Source organism: Opisthorchis viverrini (genome assembly GCF_000715545.1).
Source record: "Opisthorchis viverrini unplaced genomic scaffold opera_v5_153, whole genome shotgun sequence".
Taxonomy (NCBI): Eukaryota; Metazoa; Platyhelminthes; class Trematoda; order Opisthorchiida; family Opisthorchiidae; genus Opisthorchis; species Opisthorchis viverrini.
The window spans coordinates 978,270-996,231 of record NW_008751810.1 but is presented as its reverse complement, the minus strand read 5'-3'; the positions used below and the strand labels follow the sequence as shown (position 1 = coordinate 996,231).

General features: G+C 43.9%; 2 protein-coding genes across 2 annotated transcripts in view; one reads left to right on the top strand and one right to left on the bottom strand.

Moving 5' to 3' along the window:
• T265_06992 (hypothetical protein) overlaps positions 1-17,962 on the bottom strand; it is a gene marked incomplete at both ends in the record, with an annotated part of 73,117 nt that overhangs the window by 14,569 nt on the left and 40,586 nt on the right. Inside the window, 6 exons of the mRNA XM_009172409.1 lie at positions 1,243-1,528; positions 3,314-3,631; positions 4,357-4,484; positions 9,064-9,151; positions 10,988-11,148; positions 13,885-13,956. Coding sequence (XP_009170673.1) covers positions 1,243-1,528; positions 3,314-3,631; positions 4,357-4,484; positions 9,064-9,151; positions 10,988-11,148; positions 13,885-13,956 — 1,053 coding nt within the window. The remainder of the gene's footprint in view (positions 1-1,242; positions 1,529-3,313; positions 3,632-4,356; positions 4,485-9,063; positions 9,152-10,987; positions 11,149-13,884; positions 13,957-17,962) is intronic.
• The window catches only part of T265_06993 (hypothetical protein), a gene marked incomplete at both ends in the record, with an annotated part of 16,560 nt that continues 14,625 nt past the window's right edge, over positions 16,028-17,962 (top strand). Inside the window, one exon of the mRNA XM_009172410.1 lies at positions 16,028-16,059. Coding sequence (XP_009170674.1) covers positions 16,028-16,059 — 32 coding nt within the window. The remainder of the gene's footprint in view (positions 16,060-17,962) is intronic.

Below are 17,962 nucleotides of genomic sequence, written 5' to 3'. Positions count from 1 at the left end.
TGGAAATTAGTGAATAGGGGCAATGTTCTGTTGGACAAACACTTCGTCGTAATACCAGGAGCTTAGTTCTGTAGGACGGAAGGTGGAGGTTGGTTACATCGCATCCGAGCATGAAACGGGTTCAGTCCGGGTCGATCTCAATGACTCGGTGGGAGAAGCCGGTGGGATAAGCCACCATACACTTGCCTTGTGTACAGCATACCACCGGCCCCTGATTTCTACTTTCAATGTGGGCAGTTAAAGCAGCCTAGCGTGTGGCCTATGGGAGAAGAGTACAAGCTCTAACACGAACTGCAGCAAAAACATTAGCGTGCTCTGTCGTAGGCCTCCTTTTATTGAATTTACTGTACTGATAGTGAGTATTTGCCATCCATCTGAACAAGGCCACTGATTCCGACCACAAGATCCATACAGGATGACCTCAAATCTTCCTATATCAGACTGCATCAGTAAGACTGAAAACCCAGCTTTTACTTCACTATGATCTCAAAGTAACTCCTGGCGAGCACGTATCATATATATGCAACACTGGCTTGCTTGTCTTTTTTCCTCGTTTCAGGTTACGCCTTTGGATTAACCAACCTTGATCATGATCTACACCACCGAAACGTTGAATTATTAACATCATCTACCTTGTGATATTTTCCATAGTAAAGGTGTATTTTGTAAGGTTTACGGACGCTCTTAATCGTTCTTGTATGTCATAAAACATCTATTCATTTGGGTCTCAAAATGACACTCCGTTTGCAAAGTTGTTGCGACTCAGAATGTGTTTCAAGAAAGTAGAACAAATTGTAACCATCATATTTCTTCGGACAACTCTCTAAGGGGGCGTTTTCGCTTCGTGAAACAAGCTAACAGTCCGTCCGACCATGTGAGTGAGCTAGTACTTGTAATAACCACGACTCAAACCAAAAAAGCTCCCATCACCCGGCATTTGATTCTGGTAAAAAAAAGCCAAACATTTTCTGTGAAAAAAAATGGCGAAGTTGAGTTTTTCCATGTCTAGATCCCAAAGATTACCTGTGTTCTACGTCAATCACGATTAAGTAGATTTAAAGTCATCTATTTGCATAAGGAATAGCTATCAAGTTACTGTCAGTTGTTCATTCCAATATTTCGGAACTTCTATTTTTCAAGCCAAGAGACCGACCATGACAAACGGTGCCACCTGTCGACATCGAATTGGTTAAATTCGTACATAGAGGTCGTGTAATTCAAATCTAACTGCACGTGCTTTACCTCTGTGCCTTCTTCTGTCCAACAAGGAATCCCGTCAGCTTTAAAAACGTCCAAAGGGCACCATCCACTGAGGCCGTCACAGTATTCGGGCAAATCGCAGTTGCCTGATTCATTCCGACAAACAGTTCCAGCCGGTGCGAGACGGCACTGAAACCGTTCGAGTGTAGACCGTGTGGCAGGCACCCGCTGGATCTTGCAACACGGACCGCCTGCGCACTCCGATCCGGGCTTCAATCGGCACCTCTGGGCATCGCAACAGTCCTGTAGCTGTATTGGACAGGATTCACTGAATGGAAGTCGGGATGATATGGAGGAGGATTCGACGGGTTAAGTGTGTAGAAGGAAACAAGATGCAACCTCGACTGATAAATAATTGGGCTGTCCAGTAAATATGATTGTGTGATCAGAGATAGGTGGCATTTTATCTTACTAGACTTGTGGATAACGAGAAATCGACCGGCTCCTGCCCCGAGATTGGCGTAGTCTAGACGTGGAAAATATTCACACCGGGAGTTCGCCACCTGTTAAAGTCGTGATGCATAAAACAGGGCAGACAAGCTGTAATGAAAATCTAGTTTATCTGACGAGGCGCAAGAAAATGGAAGCGCCGGTCTCTACTCGGTTGCAACTGGGTTATTCGTCAGTGCATAACATCACTTGAAAGGTGGGTTGTTTCTCAGCGAGAAATACACCCGTGGTGTACGCTTTCATCGCTGTCTGATTTACTGTTTTGTGGAAATTTGTGGCAGTTTTGCAGAAGACCAAAGAGGCCAAGAGTTACAGCTAAGGGTCAAAGACGATTAGTGAGTGTCATTTTGTGTCCATTTGCTTTCACCTAGTCATAATTAGTTCCGTTTGTCCTCGAACCTCCTCATAGCTGAAACCGATTGAGAGGTAGGTGCTCCAGAGGTCAATAGTCCGGAACCGCACTAAAGGATCACGTGACCACTGCCCGCTAGTCTCCATCTGATGAGTCCGAAGTGAGGGATAATTCACAACAGCAACAGTGGATTTATTGCACTTCATATTTTTCGTCGTTTTTTTCTAATTCACATGATCCATCTCATAGTTTCATGTTCGTAAGTTATTAGCAACAAATGTTCTGCCACAACTATCATGAATTTTGATTAGAACGTCGCATTTTAGCTTCTACAATGAGGCTACGTATATAGTTCATGTTAAGACTTCCAGGTATTTTTATGAGTGGGAACCCTATAATGTAACTATATCTATCAAAGTCACAGAGTCACAAAGAGGGTCACAAAGAGTAGCACGAAGGAATACGCCATAGTTCCAAGTGTGCGTGGTATCACGTGCGGTCACATGTACAGTGTGCACGAACCGAACAGGTAAAAAGAGACAGAGGCCAGTAGCGGATAACACGCAGAGTAGAGCGACCTTGGACACACCCGGGCATGCGTGCTGAAAGCAACGACATTGGTCACGTTGCTCGAAGCCGGGGGGAACATCAGTTGGAGAGGCCTTGTAACTGCCCGCGTTTGATTCCAGGTAAAACCAACTTTCTCTGCAAGGGCACTCATCCACGAAGACTACAGTGGTGCACAGACATACGTAAAGCCAGTGGCGGTGATTGCTAGAAGTAACCAATCGGTTAACTCTGCGTCTTGCAACCAAGTTTGTATTGGATAGAACAGGTGGACAGAAAGAGCATTGGGTTGAAAAATTCGGTGACATTAGGCTAGCTGACCGCAGGTTTAGACGAAATTTGGGAATCTTCAATCTTTGTAATTAATCACTGGGTATTTTTATACACTAAGAATGTTGTGATATTTGCACAAGATAGCCTTCACTTTTTCGTAGTTTAGAGAGGTCGAAATTAGCGTGAGACTATTCCGTAGTAGTACAGTGAATCTGAAAATACGCAACTTGAGTTCAATGTTTGATTCATTCCGTTCACAAAACCTGACATTATAAATCAACCTCCGACAGTACCGCACACTGGGAAAAGTACCTGGGGAGCTATCGGCGGCCAACACTTCGTCCACCGGTATTAGATGAGAAAACTGCACAAATAGAATGGAAGATTACCATCAACTGGAGAGAAACGTACCGCGTACCGCAGTCGCATTCTTCACCTGGATCAAGCACTCCATTTCCGCACAGACGATCTGTGGCTGTGGACCGCCGTGAGGAATGGCGGTATCTAGGAGAGAGTGCTGGGGGGCGAACTTCCGAGCTGCTCTGCGTTGTCCAGTCATACACGCGAACCGCACTGGATACGGTCAAATTTCTCGGCTGATTGTAGGCACTGATTGCTACCACAGTGTGCACAGGTGTGTCATGCAAACACACACCCATTCCATAGTCAAGTAGCACGGATAAATCACGCACGGAACACGGAGACCAAGCCATTAGATTGGTACCAAACCTGGGAATAATCGGTAACAGCAAGTGTGAGGTAGCGGTGCACAAAAGGTCAGTCTGACGAAAAGCTAAACCTGTACACGCCGAGAGGTACATCACTACCCAAGGAATCTCAAGGAATCCTTTAGATAATTGTAACACATTGGGTTTCTGTTATCTATAATTCTCTTCCACAAATCTCTGTCCCGTAAAAGTGTATCATAGCTACACAATCCTGGAATTCTGTACTTCATATAGAGAACCTTTCATCGAGGAAAGAAAAATTAACCAGTGTATGGAGAAGCACAAAACACGAGGTAATCTGAACTGAGCCTCCATTAGTTAATATACTATAGCACCGTCTTCGCTTTGGAACCCCGTATTACATGAGAACGCAGTCTCCTCGGTGTGAACAAGACAGAGCAACTGCCCAGCTTGCAACCTATCCGTGGTAGACCTTTGGCAGCGGACCGTGACTACAACATCGGTCGTTCCGATCCGTGACTACCCGAAAGCCACAGTTCAGTTACAGTCAGCACCACTCAAGTATCCGAAAAACAAAAATACTTTCAGTCACCTTGTAACTTGCATACCGGATTTGCTATTTGGAGGTGAGGTTTGTGCAGTCCTCGGGGCTGAGACAAGTTACATACATAAAATTTGATGTTGTCCCGTACAAGCGAATTCTAACACATGCAATGGTGTAAATGCATCATCATCATAAATGACAAACAATCTGTAACAACGTACTCCACCCCAGTGGCCATAATGCAGCTCTGACATTTACATTCCTCTGTGTCATGACGTAAGCCAAAGTTGTGTCCGAGTTCGTGAGCCATGGTGCGCGCAGTTTCCAATATATCAGACGAAGGTGAATCCTGGAAAGCAATCACAAAAGGTAATAACGTTGAACTAGTTCGGACGATCGAAGCTTAGGTAATAAACAGCGTGAAGTCATAAAACGCCCGATTATACGGAAGAACTGAAGATTGGTCGACGAACGAATTCATTGGGTTCAGTGAGTGAAAATAGTTTGCCTCTAACATGCTGGTAAGTGTTCAACATACTACCGGGAGGTTGTAGATTCAAAACCCACTGAAGTTTTGTGAAATGCCAACCACCGATAATTCCAAATAAAAATGTAAAAGTTACACAGTGCTTGTCGACTTTTCAGCATGGCTTAGCTTCATCTACAGGATGAAATCTCAATTGATAACTCGAATGTGGCTGTGTTGGCTGCCCAAACAGTGACGCGGTAATTGTCCTGGTTGTATCGGGATTTGAACCCGGAATATTCGATAGGCAATGTGAGCTTATCACCGCTATCCTTACAGGTAGGTGAAGCAACAACCAAGACAGGACCTGGGTTGCTGATCGGGACACATCAGGTGGTTGCCTATTCTAACGCGAGAATCCAGGTTCACCTAGCAAGTGCCAAGTTGCTTAACAAAGCCAAATACCAGTTAGGTCAAATCAAACCAAGTTTAGATTGAAAAGTATAGATAAGAAGTAAGGGTTGCGCATACCCGAATTATAGGGTAGAAACTAATCATCTGATTAGAGTAGCTAAAGTATCCTGATGAAACCTAAACGGCATGCACAGAAAAGTCATACGTGATCAGCGATTTTTGCGTTTTTGGTACGCATTCAGCTGCATTTGAATGCGGCTGTTGTGACGCGTCTATTGGATTGTGCCGGCTATACGTCTGGCACCGGCTTACCTGGATAAACAAGCCGTCCTCGGACTGAGGTGCCGGTTGATTACGTCAAACGGACAGCTTGATTTGCATTCGTCAACGAATCATAAACAAATACATTACATACAAGCTAGACAAGTCAACACAAGATCCTTGGCGCACCGTGAGCTAGTCGCATAGCATAACTCAACTGCTCCATGTACGCATTCTGAAACTATCAGAAACATAATATGAGAGTTCGAGTCAGATAAAAACGGAACGCACGATTTTAAAACTCCCTATGGCGGAAAGTACGTTTTTGTAGCTTAGTAGGCATCAAATTAGCTTTAGACGGGAAGATGCTAAACTGGGCTGATTTGTATGCCAATGAATCAAACGAAAATGAAAATCCTACCAGAAAAAAAAACAACTAACTAATCCCAGATGCACAACGTTGCCCATTGGTCGAAAATTTTTCCACGAAATCTATAAAAAGGGCCCAGTGTTGTGGACATCTGACAAGTAAAGTAGAAACGGAATAAACCGGACAACTGGCCCCGCACATCGGCTTACTCTTTGTAAGTAGAAGCGTTTTACTATCTATATGGCTCCCCGTGATCCTCCCCCGAAACGACTGAAACGTTGAGCAATGGTAATCAGTGCCATACGTCATCTTATTTCTGCCATCAGGCTATGAAGTGTTTAAGCTGTTTGTAGAATACTTCGACGTATTCGGGAAAACTTACTTGAGTGACGCGCAAAATCACAAGCCAGAAATAGTGGATCTTAAGATTCATCAAAAGATGCGGTACTACATGTATAAAATAGGTAATAAAAGGGGTACACACCTCAAATTACGGGGGTTTCCGTCTAAACTGTTGCACGTAGTGCAAGTCTAAAGAAAGCCCGGAAAAGATAGCAAATCGATCTTAGTTTGCGACGCACGCCTGGGTGCAACACGTGGTAACGCAAAATGGTCAAAAAGCGCGCGTAAAAAATGGCTGACCGAATTGGTTCGACAAGTCAAGGGTTAAAAGTTCATGAGGGATTACAAATGCATATCGAGTTTATGGAGGTAGACACAGTAAACAGCAGCAGACAAGGGAAGAGTTTGACCGAGGAAAAGAAAGTACACTGTTTGACTTCCCTAGTGCTAAATTGTACAGGGATGTTTCCAGAAATCAAAAACCGCCGAAAAACGAGTAGCTTAACCCTAGCAATACCAATCAGCTGGACTGTGAGGTTAAAACCTACGCTGTTTTACTGTGTAGCGAGTGTACGTGTATTGGGGTTGGCTTTCTGTTAGATTTGTTAGATTTGAGCCAAGGAAGTCGGGACGCGAAATGAAAGCGGTTGCTGTCAACTTGAGCACTGTGGGATATTCTCGCCCTCCTAGGTGGGGTCCACGTGATTCTCCTCGCGCCCGGCCGGAAATCCTACGGGACGTAGCAAATAACCAATCCCATTTGCTAGCTTTAGTCGGACTGTCTAAGTTGTCAATCGTTACGTTGAGTTCGGGTTGAGCGAGGTTTGTTGAAGACGTTGGACGGTGCCACATTCAGAAGGATCCCTTGGTTTCAACGATGTTCGCACTTCGGTTTAAGAACAAAGGGCTTTTGCAGTAGGTTCCGACCACCCCTCTAATTCTTCAATCTTTACTAGGATCCTTTTACTCCAATGTTCTATGGCAGTTAAGCAACAGTTTCCACTACTGGAGCATTGAAATTCATGATAGTGATAATGACGGTACGTATCTGTATACAATGCATACCATTTACATAGAATGCTACAGAAACAGGCTCCGAATATGAAGACAGAGATTAGTATAGGAAATAGATTTCACCGAAATCCAATGGTAGTTTAACCATAGAATGATAAATGATGTAACGCAGTAAGCTTCTGTATTTTCCAGGCAAGGTAAGGTGCCAATCGAAACTGATGCTAAGTGCCAGGGCAACGTTCGAAAAGTTTTGAGAGTCGCAAAATTCCTCTAGTTGAAAGAGGAATAGACGAAAGATTGAACTCCACTATATCAAGATGAAAAGGTTACAACGTAGTGCACATCCTATCTAATTTGACAGTGTGATTGTGCACGTTAATTGAAAAAGACGTGCTGTTCGTCCTTTGGACAACGAACACTTCTCTGGTATACCCGGATTCACAGAGCTTGTTCGATTTCACCACCGAAAAGGTCTCTGTTCAGTACTACTCCTTATAAGAAACATCCATTTAAGCAACACTTCGAAAAAAACAGTTCCAACAGTTCCCGATATTTTACGAATTTCCTTCTGTAAAACAAAACTTCATGTAAGATACCATATGAAGGGAAGTTCACGGAATTCACTCGGTTGTGATATGAACCCTCCATGCTCGCAGGATGCACTTCACTTCCACGGCATAACACTCATGCCTAAGCAAAACAATCACCGCAATAGGGGTCGACAGTTTCATAAATGCCTTTCAGCTTAATTCTTTTGCTAGTTAGTACCAAATGGATCGAGGTCTCCTCGTCCAAAACGAGACAGGGCACAGTAGGTGAGTGCTCGTTTGTGGCTGAACGCAGTGCACATTGTGCCCGATCTGCAGAATGAAAAAGGTGATTACACCGGTAGCGTCTTCAGGGAACCCTTTACGGGAAATATCACAGTAAAGCAGTAGAACCACAAACGAAAGATCTCGAATGCTCGAAGTGGCACGCACGTAGTACAGAACTAAAAGTATGTCAACCTATAATGAGGCGAAGATTTGTGTTCCAGTAGGATGGTTTAGGTAGAGAAATGCCCCTCCCAGGAACTAGGGAAAAAGACCAGTGGTTGTAGATCAACAGCTACCTGGTCCGTAAATAACTGAAGCACCCGAGTTACGAAGAGTTCAATAAAGTGATTTAGCGAAATCGAAAGAAAACGTAGTCAGTCTCGATAGTTGTCCTGGACTGTTGGCCAAATATTCAATTAATGTTCCACGCTGTTTGCAAACACAGTGTGAAAACAATATTTCATATCCCCTTTAGACTGTGGTTTTGTCTTACAGCGAAACTATGAATAAGCAACGCCTTACATGTTCTCGATTGACGTTTTCAGAAGCATTCCTAAGCCTTCAGCACTACGGTGCCGTACGTTAACGCGTAATAAAGGTGTGTAATAAAAGTGCACACTGATGACATCCCATCGAAACGTTTGTCAGCTGACCGCCAAGTTGATCAACAGCAACCTAACTTGTCGTGAAGGCAAAAGACAATCGTTCAGCTGTAACATCGTTTCGGTGCCTAACTGCCATGCTACGCAAAGGAAGCACGAGGGCTAGGATACTGCCAGGTCGCGCAAACCTAGACAGGGGAAGTCGAGAGGCAGTGGTCGGGTTCGAACCACGGACCTTCCGGTCGGTAAATTCTCGCTCTAACCACTTGAGCCATCTCTCTCGTGAACGCAACCGAGATAACAACACTCCGGTATAATTTTGGGCATGAGATTAGTTTGGGCTGTTCAAATGTGGGTTTCGACAAAGTCAAACATTGGTCTATGAGGACCGTTGCGTAACCTCAAGTTTACAGATGCTCAAGTAGAATGAAGGCTAAATCTAGTATTGCGATCATTTTCGCATACCATTCATCAACATACTTCACATGAGTCAGAGTAATCATAATTTTTCACCCGTCCACATTCGAGCAAGAACTTGACACCGTTAGTTAACCCTAAAAGTGAGACAAAAATGCGCTCTACTGCTGAATAGGAAGAGTATTTCCGATAGAGTCAAGTAAGAGAAGCAAACGTGATAAACGTACCCGTGTGTAGCCAACACAGCGTGAGAACACGCACATGGTGTGTGAGTTCGCCTTGCCTTTATTTGGAGAGCCCTCCTTGCGTTCTCCTCTGAAAGGATCAGAATTTAAAAAAAACTACATGATGACCCCGCACAATTTAGCAACAGCAGTGTTGCAACTATCATCCGCAAAACCAGAGTCTGAAAACGGTAACACGCACTGGTTCTGGGTTATGCAAGGTGAAAGCACATAACCTCTAACCAGTTGATGTTGACAGTGCGATAGAACCGCTTCGCAACACAGGAGGCACTATGTGACATTTACAATGATGAAGCATGCCACACGACCTAGCTTTTGCCAGTCCGTTGAACAAAAACTAGACCAGCTTACTAGGCTCTGTTATGTCACAAAAATGTGTGCGTTTCTGAAAGCTGGTTCCACTCCCATTTTGCTGACAAGATGTGTAAATACAATTGCTGGATTACTTTCTGCAAGTAGAAGCATGAATCCTTGGTGCTTCTCATCGGTTCGCATGTAGCCAACCAATAAAGACGCGACTGAAACAGAATAGTCGTAAACAGGTAAAGCTAAACTAACAGAGAAACAAAAGGAAAAGGGTTGTAAAAGCCGTAGGACATATAACCAAATGCGCGGCGTTTTTTGCGCTCACTTGTTCAAAGCATGTACCCGGACAGATGAGAAATGCAGCTACGTGGAAAGTGCTAATAAGTTCGCGGAAACTACATTATCGCTGATCAGGGTTGTGTTCGGCTAAGATCATGCAATCAAGTAGATATGGCTGAGTCCATTCGCTACCCTGATAACCTATCGCTGATCAGGGTTGTGTTCGGCTAAGATCATGCAATCAAGTAGATATGGCTGAGTCCATTCGCTACCCTGATAACCTATCGAATTTGAGCGCGCACACACACACACACACGCACTTTCCAAATTCCCAAGATTCAGTTGACTTGGAGGGCAGAGCCGTTCCAGTGGAGTGAGGCGGAGATCCCTTGCAAATGGTTTTTCCATCAGGCAGTTGTTCAAATGTGGGTCCACAAAGACTTGCCGTGAGGAGTATCGTCTGCACATGGCTGATTCGCTACATATTGTTTTCCCCCATGTTCTCCATCAAGTTATCTCACAGCATCAATCTCAAAAAGGTTAATCTCGGGACCATTTGGCTTTAGGGATGGCCAAGCTTCCGGAAGAATCCAAAAAATCAAGCTCTTTCACCCACAAGAGGCAGTACGGTGGAACTTGCAAACTTGTGGTTATACGGTGAGTTGAAAAAAGCTGAGTCCCAAAAGCACTGCAATTGGTTGTCTTCCCTCAGACCCAATGTTCAAGATGAGAACTGATGCGCGTAACACCACAGACCATCATTCCAACTGTATGCACAGCTCCACACAAAAAATACTTCCGTGATGCAAAACATTGTGCCGTCAAAAAAGTCGGTTTGTTAACAAGGGCTGAGCCGGAGCGAACCAGACACAATAATTTGTCACTGGAGGCCGTGAGAACAGAAACTACAGACTGAAGCAGCAGGCGCCGAAACCAGACGGCTGTAAAAAATGGCGGCTAGTTTTTTTTTGCAGGACTGTGAAATTATATTGCGTACGTTTATCCCAAACCCACACAACCACACTTGTCCATTTCAGGAAATGGAACATTGTTTGATTGGTCGACATAACGTAAATCTGCTGGTGGTTACAGAGACTGCAGAAGCTGTCTCAAAAAACCGCGACAGAGTGCGGTGGAATATAATCCATACAAATACACCATCTTCAGCTGTGAAACATTGTGTTCCTAAATTCCAGTCATTTTCCATGAATGGTACACAAATACAAGCAAGATAAAGCTATGGAAGTTGTGACTCTCTCTCGTGAGGCTCATCCTAACAGAGGATACACAAAATACGACTACTTCCAAACATACTACTTACAACAGAGCATGAAGACAGTCGTGTCGAACCGTTGTATGCATTCGTTTGAACTGGGCGAGGGTCGGGAGGATATGATGTTCTTCGATATTCAGACGATCACGGTCCTGCATCCAGAGCTCTAGACGAACGACCACGATGGCAATATTGAAAGGAGCGTAGAGCTACAAAGATGACAATGGAATGATGTGAGAATCCCAAAATAAGTCATAAAGGCTCACGAAAACTGGGCTAGAAGCAAAAGACCCAAAACGAGACAGCGACGCGAAGACCACTAGGAGTCCTACGCCACAAAGGTACAACAAGGAGTGTTTCCGTCCAACCAAAGAGCCACACTGGACCATCATCCCTGCAACCGAAGCACCCGTGAAGGCTGACGACCTAGTCAAATAATTAAATATGTATGGAAAACAGCTATAACAGGTTCATTCACAGTCCATGAGAAATGTACTTCGAGAATAGGGGCCAGATGACGTGTGGTTCACTGGATATGTGGATCAAAAAACGATCGGTAACAAAGCGCTAGGATCATCGATCGTTTCCATCAATTCTACAAAAGTGAGCGACGGACAGTGGGATGAAAATGATAACAAACCAAATAAAGTCAGTGAGGGGAACATTCAGGACCACTTAACCTGTCATCCAGACGACAGGTGTTGGAATGGTTCATTCATAGAAACCCCTTTAACTATCGTACTTTAGCATCCTTGATGAGTTTTTCGACGGCACCTTGGCTGACAAGGATTCGGTCCCATTTTGGACAGTTGTTACCTTCACAATAACCCCGAAACCGGTGTTGCGATTGGTCAATTCAATGCTAGTCTCTGTTTGGGAGAAACGCATGACCATTTGATTCGCACTAGGAAAATACAACCAGTGTCATGAAAAGTAAAAATAGTTGGCAAAGTACGGTAATTTGCAAATTGACTTGGTGTTAACAGGCGATGCAACAAATTCCAACTGTCCCCGATATTCTCGAACTGAATTTGCTGCGAAAAGTTCATCTCTGGTTGGCACGATATTCGTTCCTTGCTGGAACGCACTATTCTTGCAGCTGCTGACAACTTCGACAGCCCGTGATACCTCAAATATCAAACCAATTTAAATACGAGACGGCCTTTGTGGAGTACGTCCAGTTGAAGACGGTTGGGTCTCCGGTTAACACCAACTTAATTTGCAAATGAGTGTATTTCACCAAATGCATACAATTAGGTGTAGAAGAGGAACTCAAAGTTGATGGAACCTTGGAGACTGCGCCCACCTGACGAGCCCCAAGAAGGGTTACCGAACAGTAATCAGCAGCCTGTGAGCAATATACTCCATCAACCATCAGTATCCATCAGTATCTGTAAGTAAATTTTTAACCCTTGGAAGCCTTTCGGTATTTTTACTTGATTATTGCTGCACTCGCCGACGGAGGCCGATTCGCTGAGTAAAGTAACTTCGTGAATCTGGCGCAGTGAACAGTTCATCATAAATGGTGTCATAACTTACTCTCCGACATCTATATCTGGTGTACCACATAGGTGAAAGACGCGATGAAATGCCAGGCTTCTTTTCACCAAATCGCTGAAGGCGCACACACCAAACACTTCCAAATTTAGCCTTTACGCGCCTTTACTTTCATTCCCATCATCAATGTCTACTGCAGAATGGCAAACTATGATACTGCACAACATACGGGGGGAGAACACACAAATCCGAATATGACAATCATTACTCTCGCTGTGCACTGTTATAAGTGAACAAGGGCTGACGATCCTCAGTGTGTTACCAAGACCAAGTAAGCGACAGATGATGCGTGACTTAGTTTAATACTGAAATTTATCCGTCGAAAGTCTGCTGCACCGAGGCGCTGATGTGATGGCGTGAATCATCAATTTCCTCCACTTAACCCATGGTATGACTTCCAATCTTTGTGCCATTCACTCCTCGTCCTACTCAAGGTGCATTAGTCCAACGTTGCAGCACATTCGGGGCGATGGCTCAGACCTCTTACCCAAAGGTAAGCTGACAATTGTTTCGTGAGTTCAACATACCAAACAGAATTAAGAATGGCGCTGACAACCTGAGATACATGCTGAGTGACAAGTGAAACGACTTCAGAGCTAAGCTCTGCATGCCGTAGGAAGAGGGTGGGAAAATAGCCAGAGCAACGTTCTGGCTTCAAAACCTGCCATGAGCCGGTGATTTGCTAGTGTTATACAAACAAGTGTAGCTCTTTGCAACAAAAAGAATCAGTCAATCGCTAACTCCGTGAGACGGCTTTGGTGATTCACGGTGTCCAGAGCCAGTCGCATCCAGCCCAACAAAATTTATTTGAACTATGTCTCAGTTATACTGACTGTAAGTTGCATCAAGTCCCTTCATTGTTTCGAACATTCACAAAGCAAACAGTCCAAGCAACAGAAATCAAACATCAAGCTTTTTCGACCACATGATGCTACGCATATGTATTTTCACAAATTTCAAACGAACGCTGGACGAATCCTTGTGTGCAAATCTCGTGACAGCGGTGATGTAAATGTCAAGACATCACATGGTGAGATTAGTCTCTCACTTGATTTAGGCATGGATAGCGTTCGTGCCGAGGTTGACACATCGACATGAAGGGGACAGGATGACAAGGTGGACAGAATTTATCACCAATACGCGGAATAGCGACTGTCGGTGAGTATACCAAGTAGTAATGATAGTAGCCCTTCGGAAAATTTGGCGATTCGGTGACACGAAATCGAACCGGCTACGGGCTGTTAGACAGCATAGGGAAGACAACTGTTCGAGGTGCAGTGCACAGTGGTCATTGCTGACAAACGACGGGTATTGTTTAATCCAGTGCTAAAAACAGTAATTGCAAAACGGAAGGAAAGATTGTGCAAAACACAACCTGCATCACTTACTGCGTTGACGTGGGATATCAAAGAGTTCACACGAAAGATCAGCATATCGTAATCACGGTTGAACAAATTTACCTAGAAAAAGGGATGTATGGAAACACAATGGAAGTATAAAGTAGATGGCCGAAAGAGCCATCGGACATCTCCACTGTGGAAATTAACCACTAGGTTGGCCGGCGTCCCTTACAAAGAGACTACGCGTATGCATGTTTGCTCTTCCGACTATAAACTCGTTTAATGTCCTACGCACCAGGAGAGAAAAGACCGCGTTATGGCCAGACCCTTGAAGCCAGTTCTTGACTACTGGTCGGTTATGTAGATGACAGACACTTCAAAGCTTGATGAATACTGAAAGAATAACACGGCGTTCAATCAAACTACGTGTCACATACACTGATAAATCCATTTCGTTTCGTCCGCATTTCGACGAGTAATCAAAACACATGAATGCACAATACTCGTTTCTGGCTTTATTGAAAGTTGCATCGACAACCTGCACTCAGTAGCAGTGAACCGACTAGAAATTGAGAAAAACAGTCGAAATTCGTCAAGTCCTCACACAGTTCAATATCTGGCGAAGCATGTTTCAGTGCGCCATCATCCCAAACAACAGTTTACCACCTGGACCATGTCCGTGACAATTTTCCCTCATCAACACATTCACTCTAAATAGCGAATATGAACTAAGTTTATAAACAACACGGCCTGAACTGATTTTGTATGAAGGACAAGAGCTCTCTGTGTAATGTACTACTCATAAGCTTGCTGAAAATCCGTCGACAGCCCACGACCGATTTCGCACTTTTTGGGCTCATCAGGTAGGCGCAGTCCCTGGGTTACCAAGCCACCTAATGTTTCAATCGCTACGATATTCGAGATATCGCGATACATGTATATCTTTGTAATGTACTACTCATAAGGTTGCTGAAAATCCGTTGACAGCCCACGACCGGTTTCGCCCTTTTTGGGATTCATCAGGTAGGCGCCTGGTGCAGCACATTCAGTTGCCTGAGAACATCACAAACGAGAGATTCAGCTGGGTTCCAGGTGAGTCTCTCGAAAGAACCAAATTAGTTTGCAGATGAGTGTATATTCGCGAATTTCGTGCAATTTGGTTTCAAGTAGAACATAAGGTCGACGGAAACCCGGGGACTGCACCTACCTGATAAGTCCCAAAGAGGACGAAACCGGTCGTGGGCTGTCGACGGAGTTTCAGCAACCTTATGAGTAGCACGTTACAAATATGACTTAAGTTTATAAACAACACGGTCGTATGAACGACAAGACCTCTCATTCACATAGATGATTCACCTAAAGGAGGGACTCGGAAACTCCCATGTTCGCAAACACATTGGTTGCAGTCAAGTGATCATTGCAGTTAGATTGCATGGAAGAAAAGTGAAGTACCACTGAATCACCTTCTCAGTTCACTTGAACATGGACATCTCCTGGGATAAACCGCCCAGGTCTCGGTGCCCACCATGAATAGGATAAGTAGCATCTTCGACTGATTGGCCTGTTAGAGGTTACATCCCCTGTCCCCACTGTCTATCTAACGTGCAACCTTCACTTGTGACGCCAACTAGCTGTCCCCTATGCGACAACCATGGAGCACTGTATGAACAGAATCAATTCGGACAGTTAGTGAGCGGAGAGAGATCCAGAGAATTGGTTAAGCCAAATGTTCCGTATGAACAAGTAAGGTGTAACCGTGATAGTGATTACTTTCAAACTGCACAATGATGTATCACTTTGTCACAGCTGCTTCAGAAGATTGTGCAAAAAGCCTACGTCGCACGCTGCCAGACCACACTGTTCACCCTTTTTACTCATTAATTCTCAATCGAAACATTCTACAGTTTCGGCAGATGTGCACTGTTGATGATTCCCAATGCGGATCGAAAGAGCTATACAGCGCTTTTCAGCATAGATTAGCTTCACTTGCAAGACAAAATTTCAATTGAGAATGGAAATCGAAGTGAAAGTTATTCTGGGGCAGTCATCGTTCCTGATTTTCCGCGAGGCGTTTTCTATACGCCATTTAAAGGTGAAATCATCAAATTGGTGCATCCGCTGAACAACAGTTCTCAGTCTCAGAGGCAAACTGTCCCGGCGAAATCCTTATCCACGAATGTTATGGAATACGATGTACGATGATTCCGCACAGGCGTCGACCAGGTGAGTCACTCAAGTGTCATGTCAGTCTCATGCATCCACGGTCCCGAGCCAGCATGACTTACATAGTGCGTTCAAAAGTGCATGTAGTGTGCAGGTGCGTGGGCAATTCAACGACGGCAACTAGCTGTCAAGGGGGGGGTTAAAGCTAGTCGGCTAAAACAGATTAGATGCGTTTGACCGTGAGCAGAACGACAAAAGTTTGTGGAAGGGGAAAACTTTCTGGAGGTGAGCAGTTACCGGTGTAACGGTGGATACTAGTGGTGGGGCATGCGAGTAGTGTTTTCTCGTAAATCCGCTTCACGTCTCTTGAAAAGTGAGATCTATTACGGGATTTGTGGAGTCGTTTTATAGCATTTGCTTGCATTTGAGTAACAGTCAATAAATATCCAGGAAAGTTCAGGAAGACGCGTTCCAGGAGAAACAAGGATATTGAGTTTTTGTAAACAAGATGCATATGAAAGTTTTGCTCCCCTGTCCAATAGTCTGTAACTGTTCAGTTGGTGTTTCTCAAGTAAACAACTCCGCAGTGAAGGCCTTCTTTTTCTCACCGGTATCGTTGTGTGGGAGGAATCGACCGACATATAGACAAGGTTCAAACGAACAGTACAGTACACCAAAACGCCATGACCTGAGGAAAACATGGTTGGACAACCTAGTCTCAGTTCACTTCATTGCGACGGTTTTTAAACAATGTCATTGTTCAAGCCAGTGAAAATAGCAGATTGTGGGGCACAAACGGTAGGAGAGATGGACTTGAAAGAAATCACTCATTGGATTTAAAATAGAACGCACTGTTCGTAAACACAATGAACGATGGAGAACTTAGCAGACTTATGCGAGAGAACACTGAACTATTGGCAGTCAGTCTGCACAGAACAAAGGTCAAACGTGGAACAGGGTAGTGGAAATTCACAGTTACTGTGCACGCAACTCAGTGAGTCATTTCCCCCTCTAGAACTCAGCAAATAGTTGTGGGAATTGTCAGATTCAGTGCTGCACTTTCGAGCCAAACACAGAATTTCCAAAAAAACGTTGAACACATGCATGAAAGCAGATAAACTTGTTTTTTAAAGATAAAGATTATATAGCCACCCTGTGTAACATATGCTTCGCCGAGCTTCGTACTGCTTCACAAAAGGGCGATTTGGTTTGAAAAAGTTCGCTCACCTTGTATTTTGCGGCATTTACATCAAAACACCGAATTCTGTTGTCCTCTGGGAAATTTTCCTCGTACTTACAGAGTAACGGTCCTAATTCATCAGCTGTTCTCGCGCCCCAAAAAAACATCGTAACTACCTGAGATATCCTGGTGGCTACTCATCCTAAGAGGAAAATGCCGAATTCCGTTAACGATACGTAAGTCTGAGCCTCATCTTTTTCATTCACTTACTGAAGCAAATCCGACGTTTGAATTATCGTGAGTGACTTTTTTGTCCCTTGATAAGTAGTTCGATTTATTTCGGTATCAAATGAGCCTGTGGAGATAAAACTTTCACCAAAATGCTTGTCTGAACCGCCCATTCTCCAACTTCCCAGTCTGCATCGAAATGATCCATGGTTGAATGAACTACATCAAACGGTTTACACCGTAAAACCACAGCTTCGATGTAGAGCAGATGATTTAGTTAACAACGCAGTCTGAAAAGTTCGGTCAGTTCTTTCACATAGTTTACTTCGAAATTAATTGCAAAAACAAGCATAGTTATTATAAGGCGAAGCATGAGCGAAGGGAACCACATCGATATCTCCTGCATCATACATTATATATATATATATATATATATACATATATATATATATACATATATATATATATACATATATATACATATATTATATGCTGACTCTTGTTTTCTTTCATAACTATAGATATTTTGATGATGACGTAATCGGGATGTTTGTC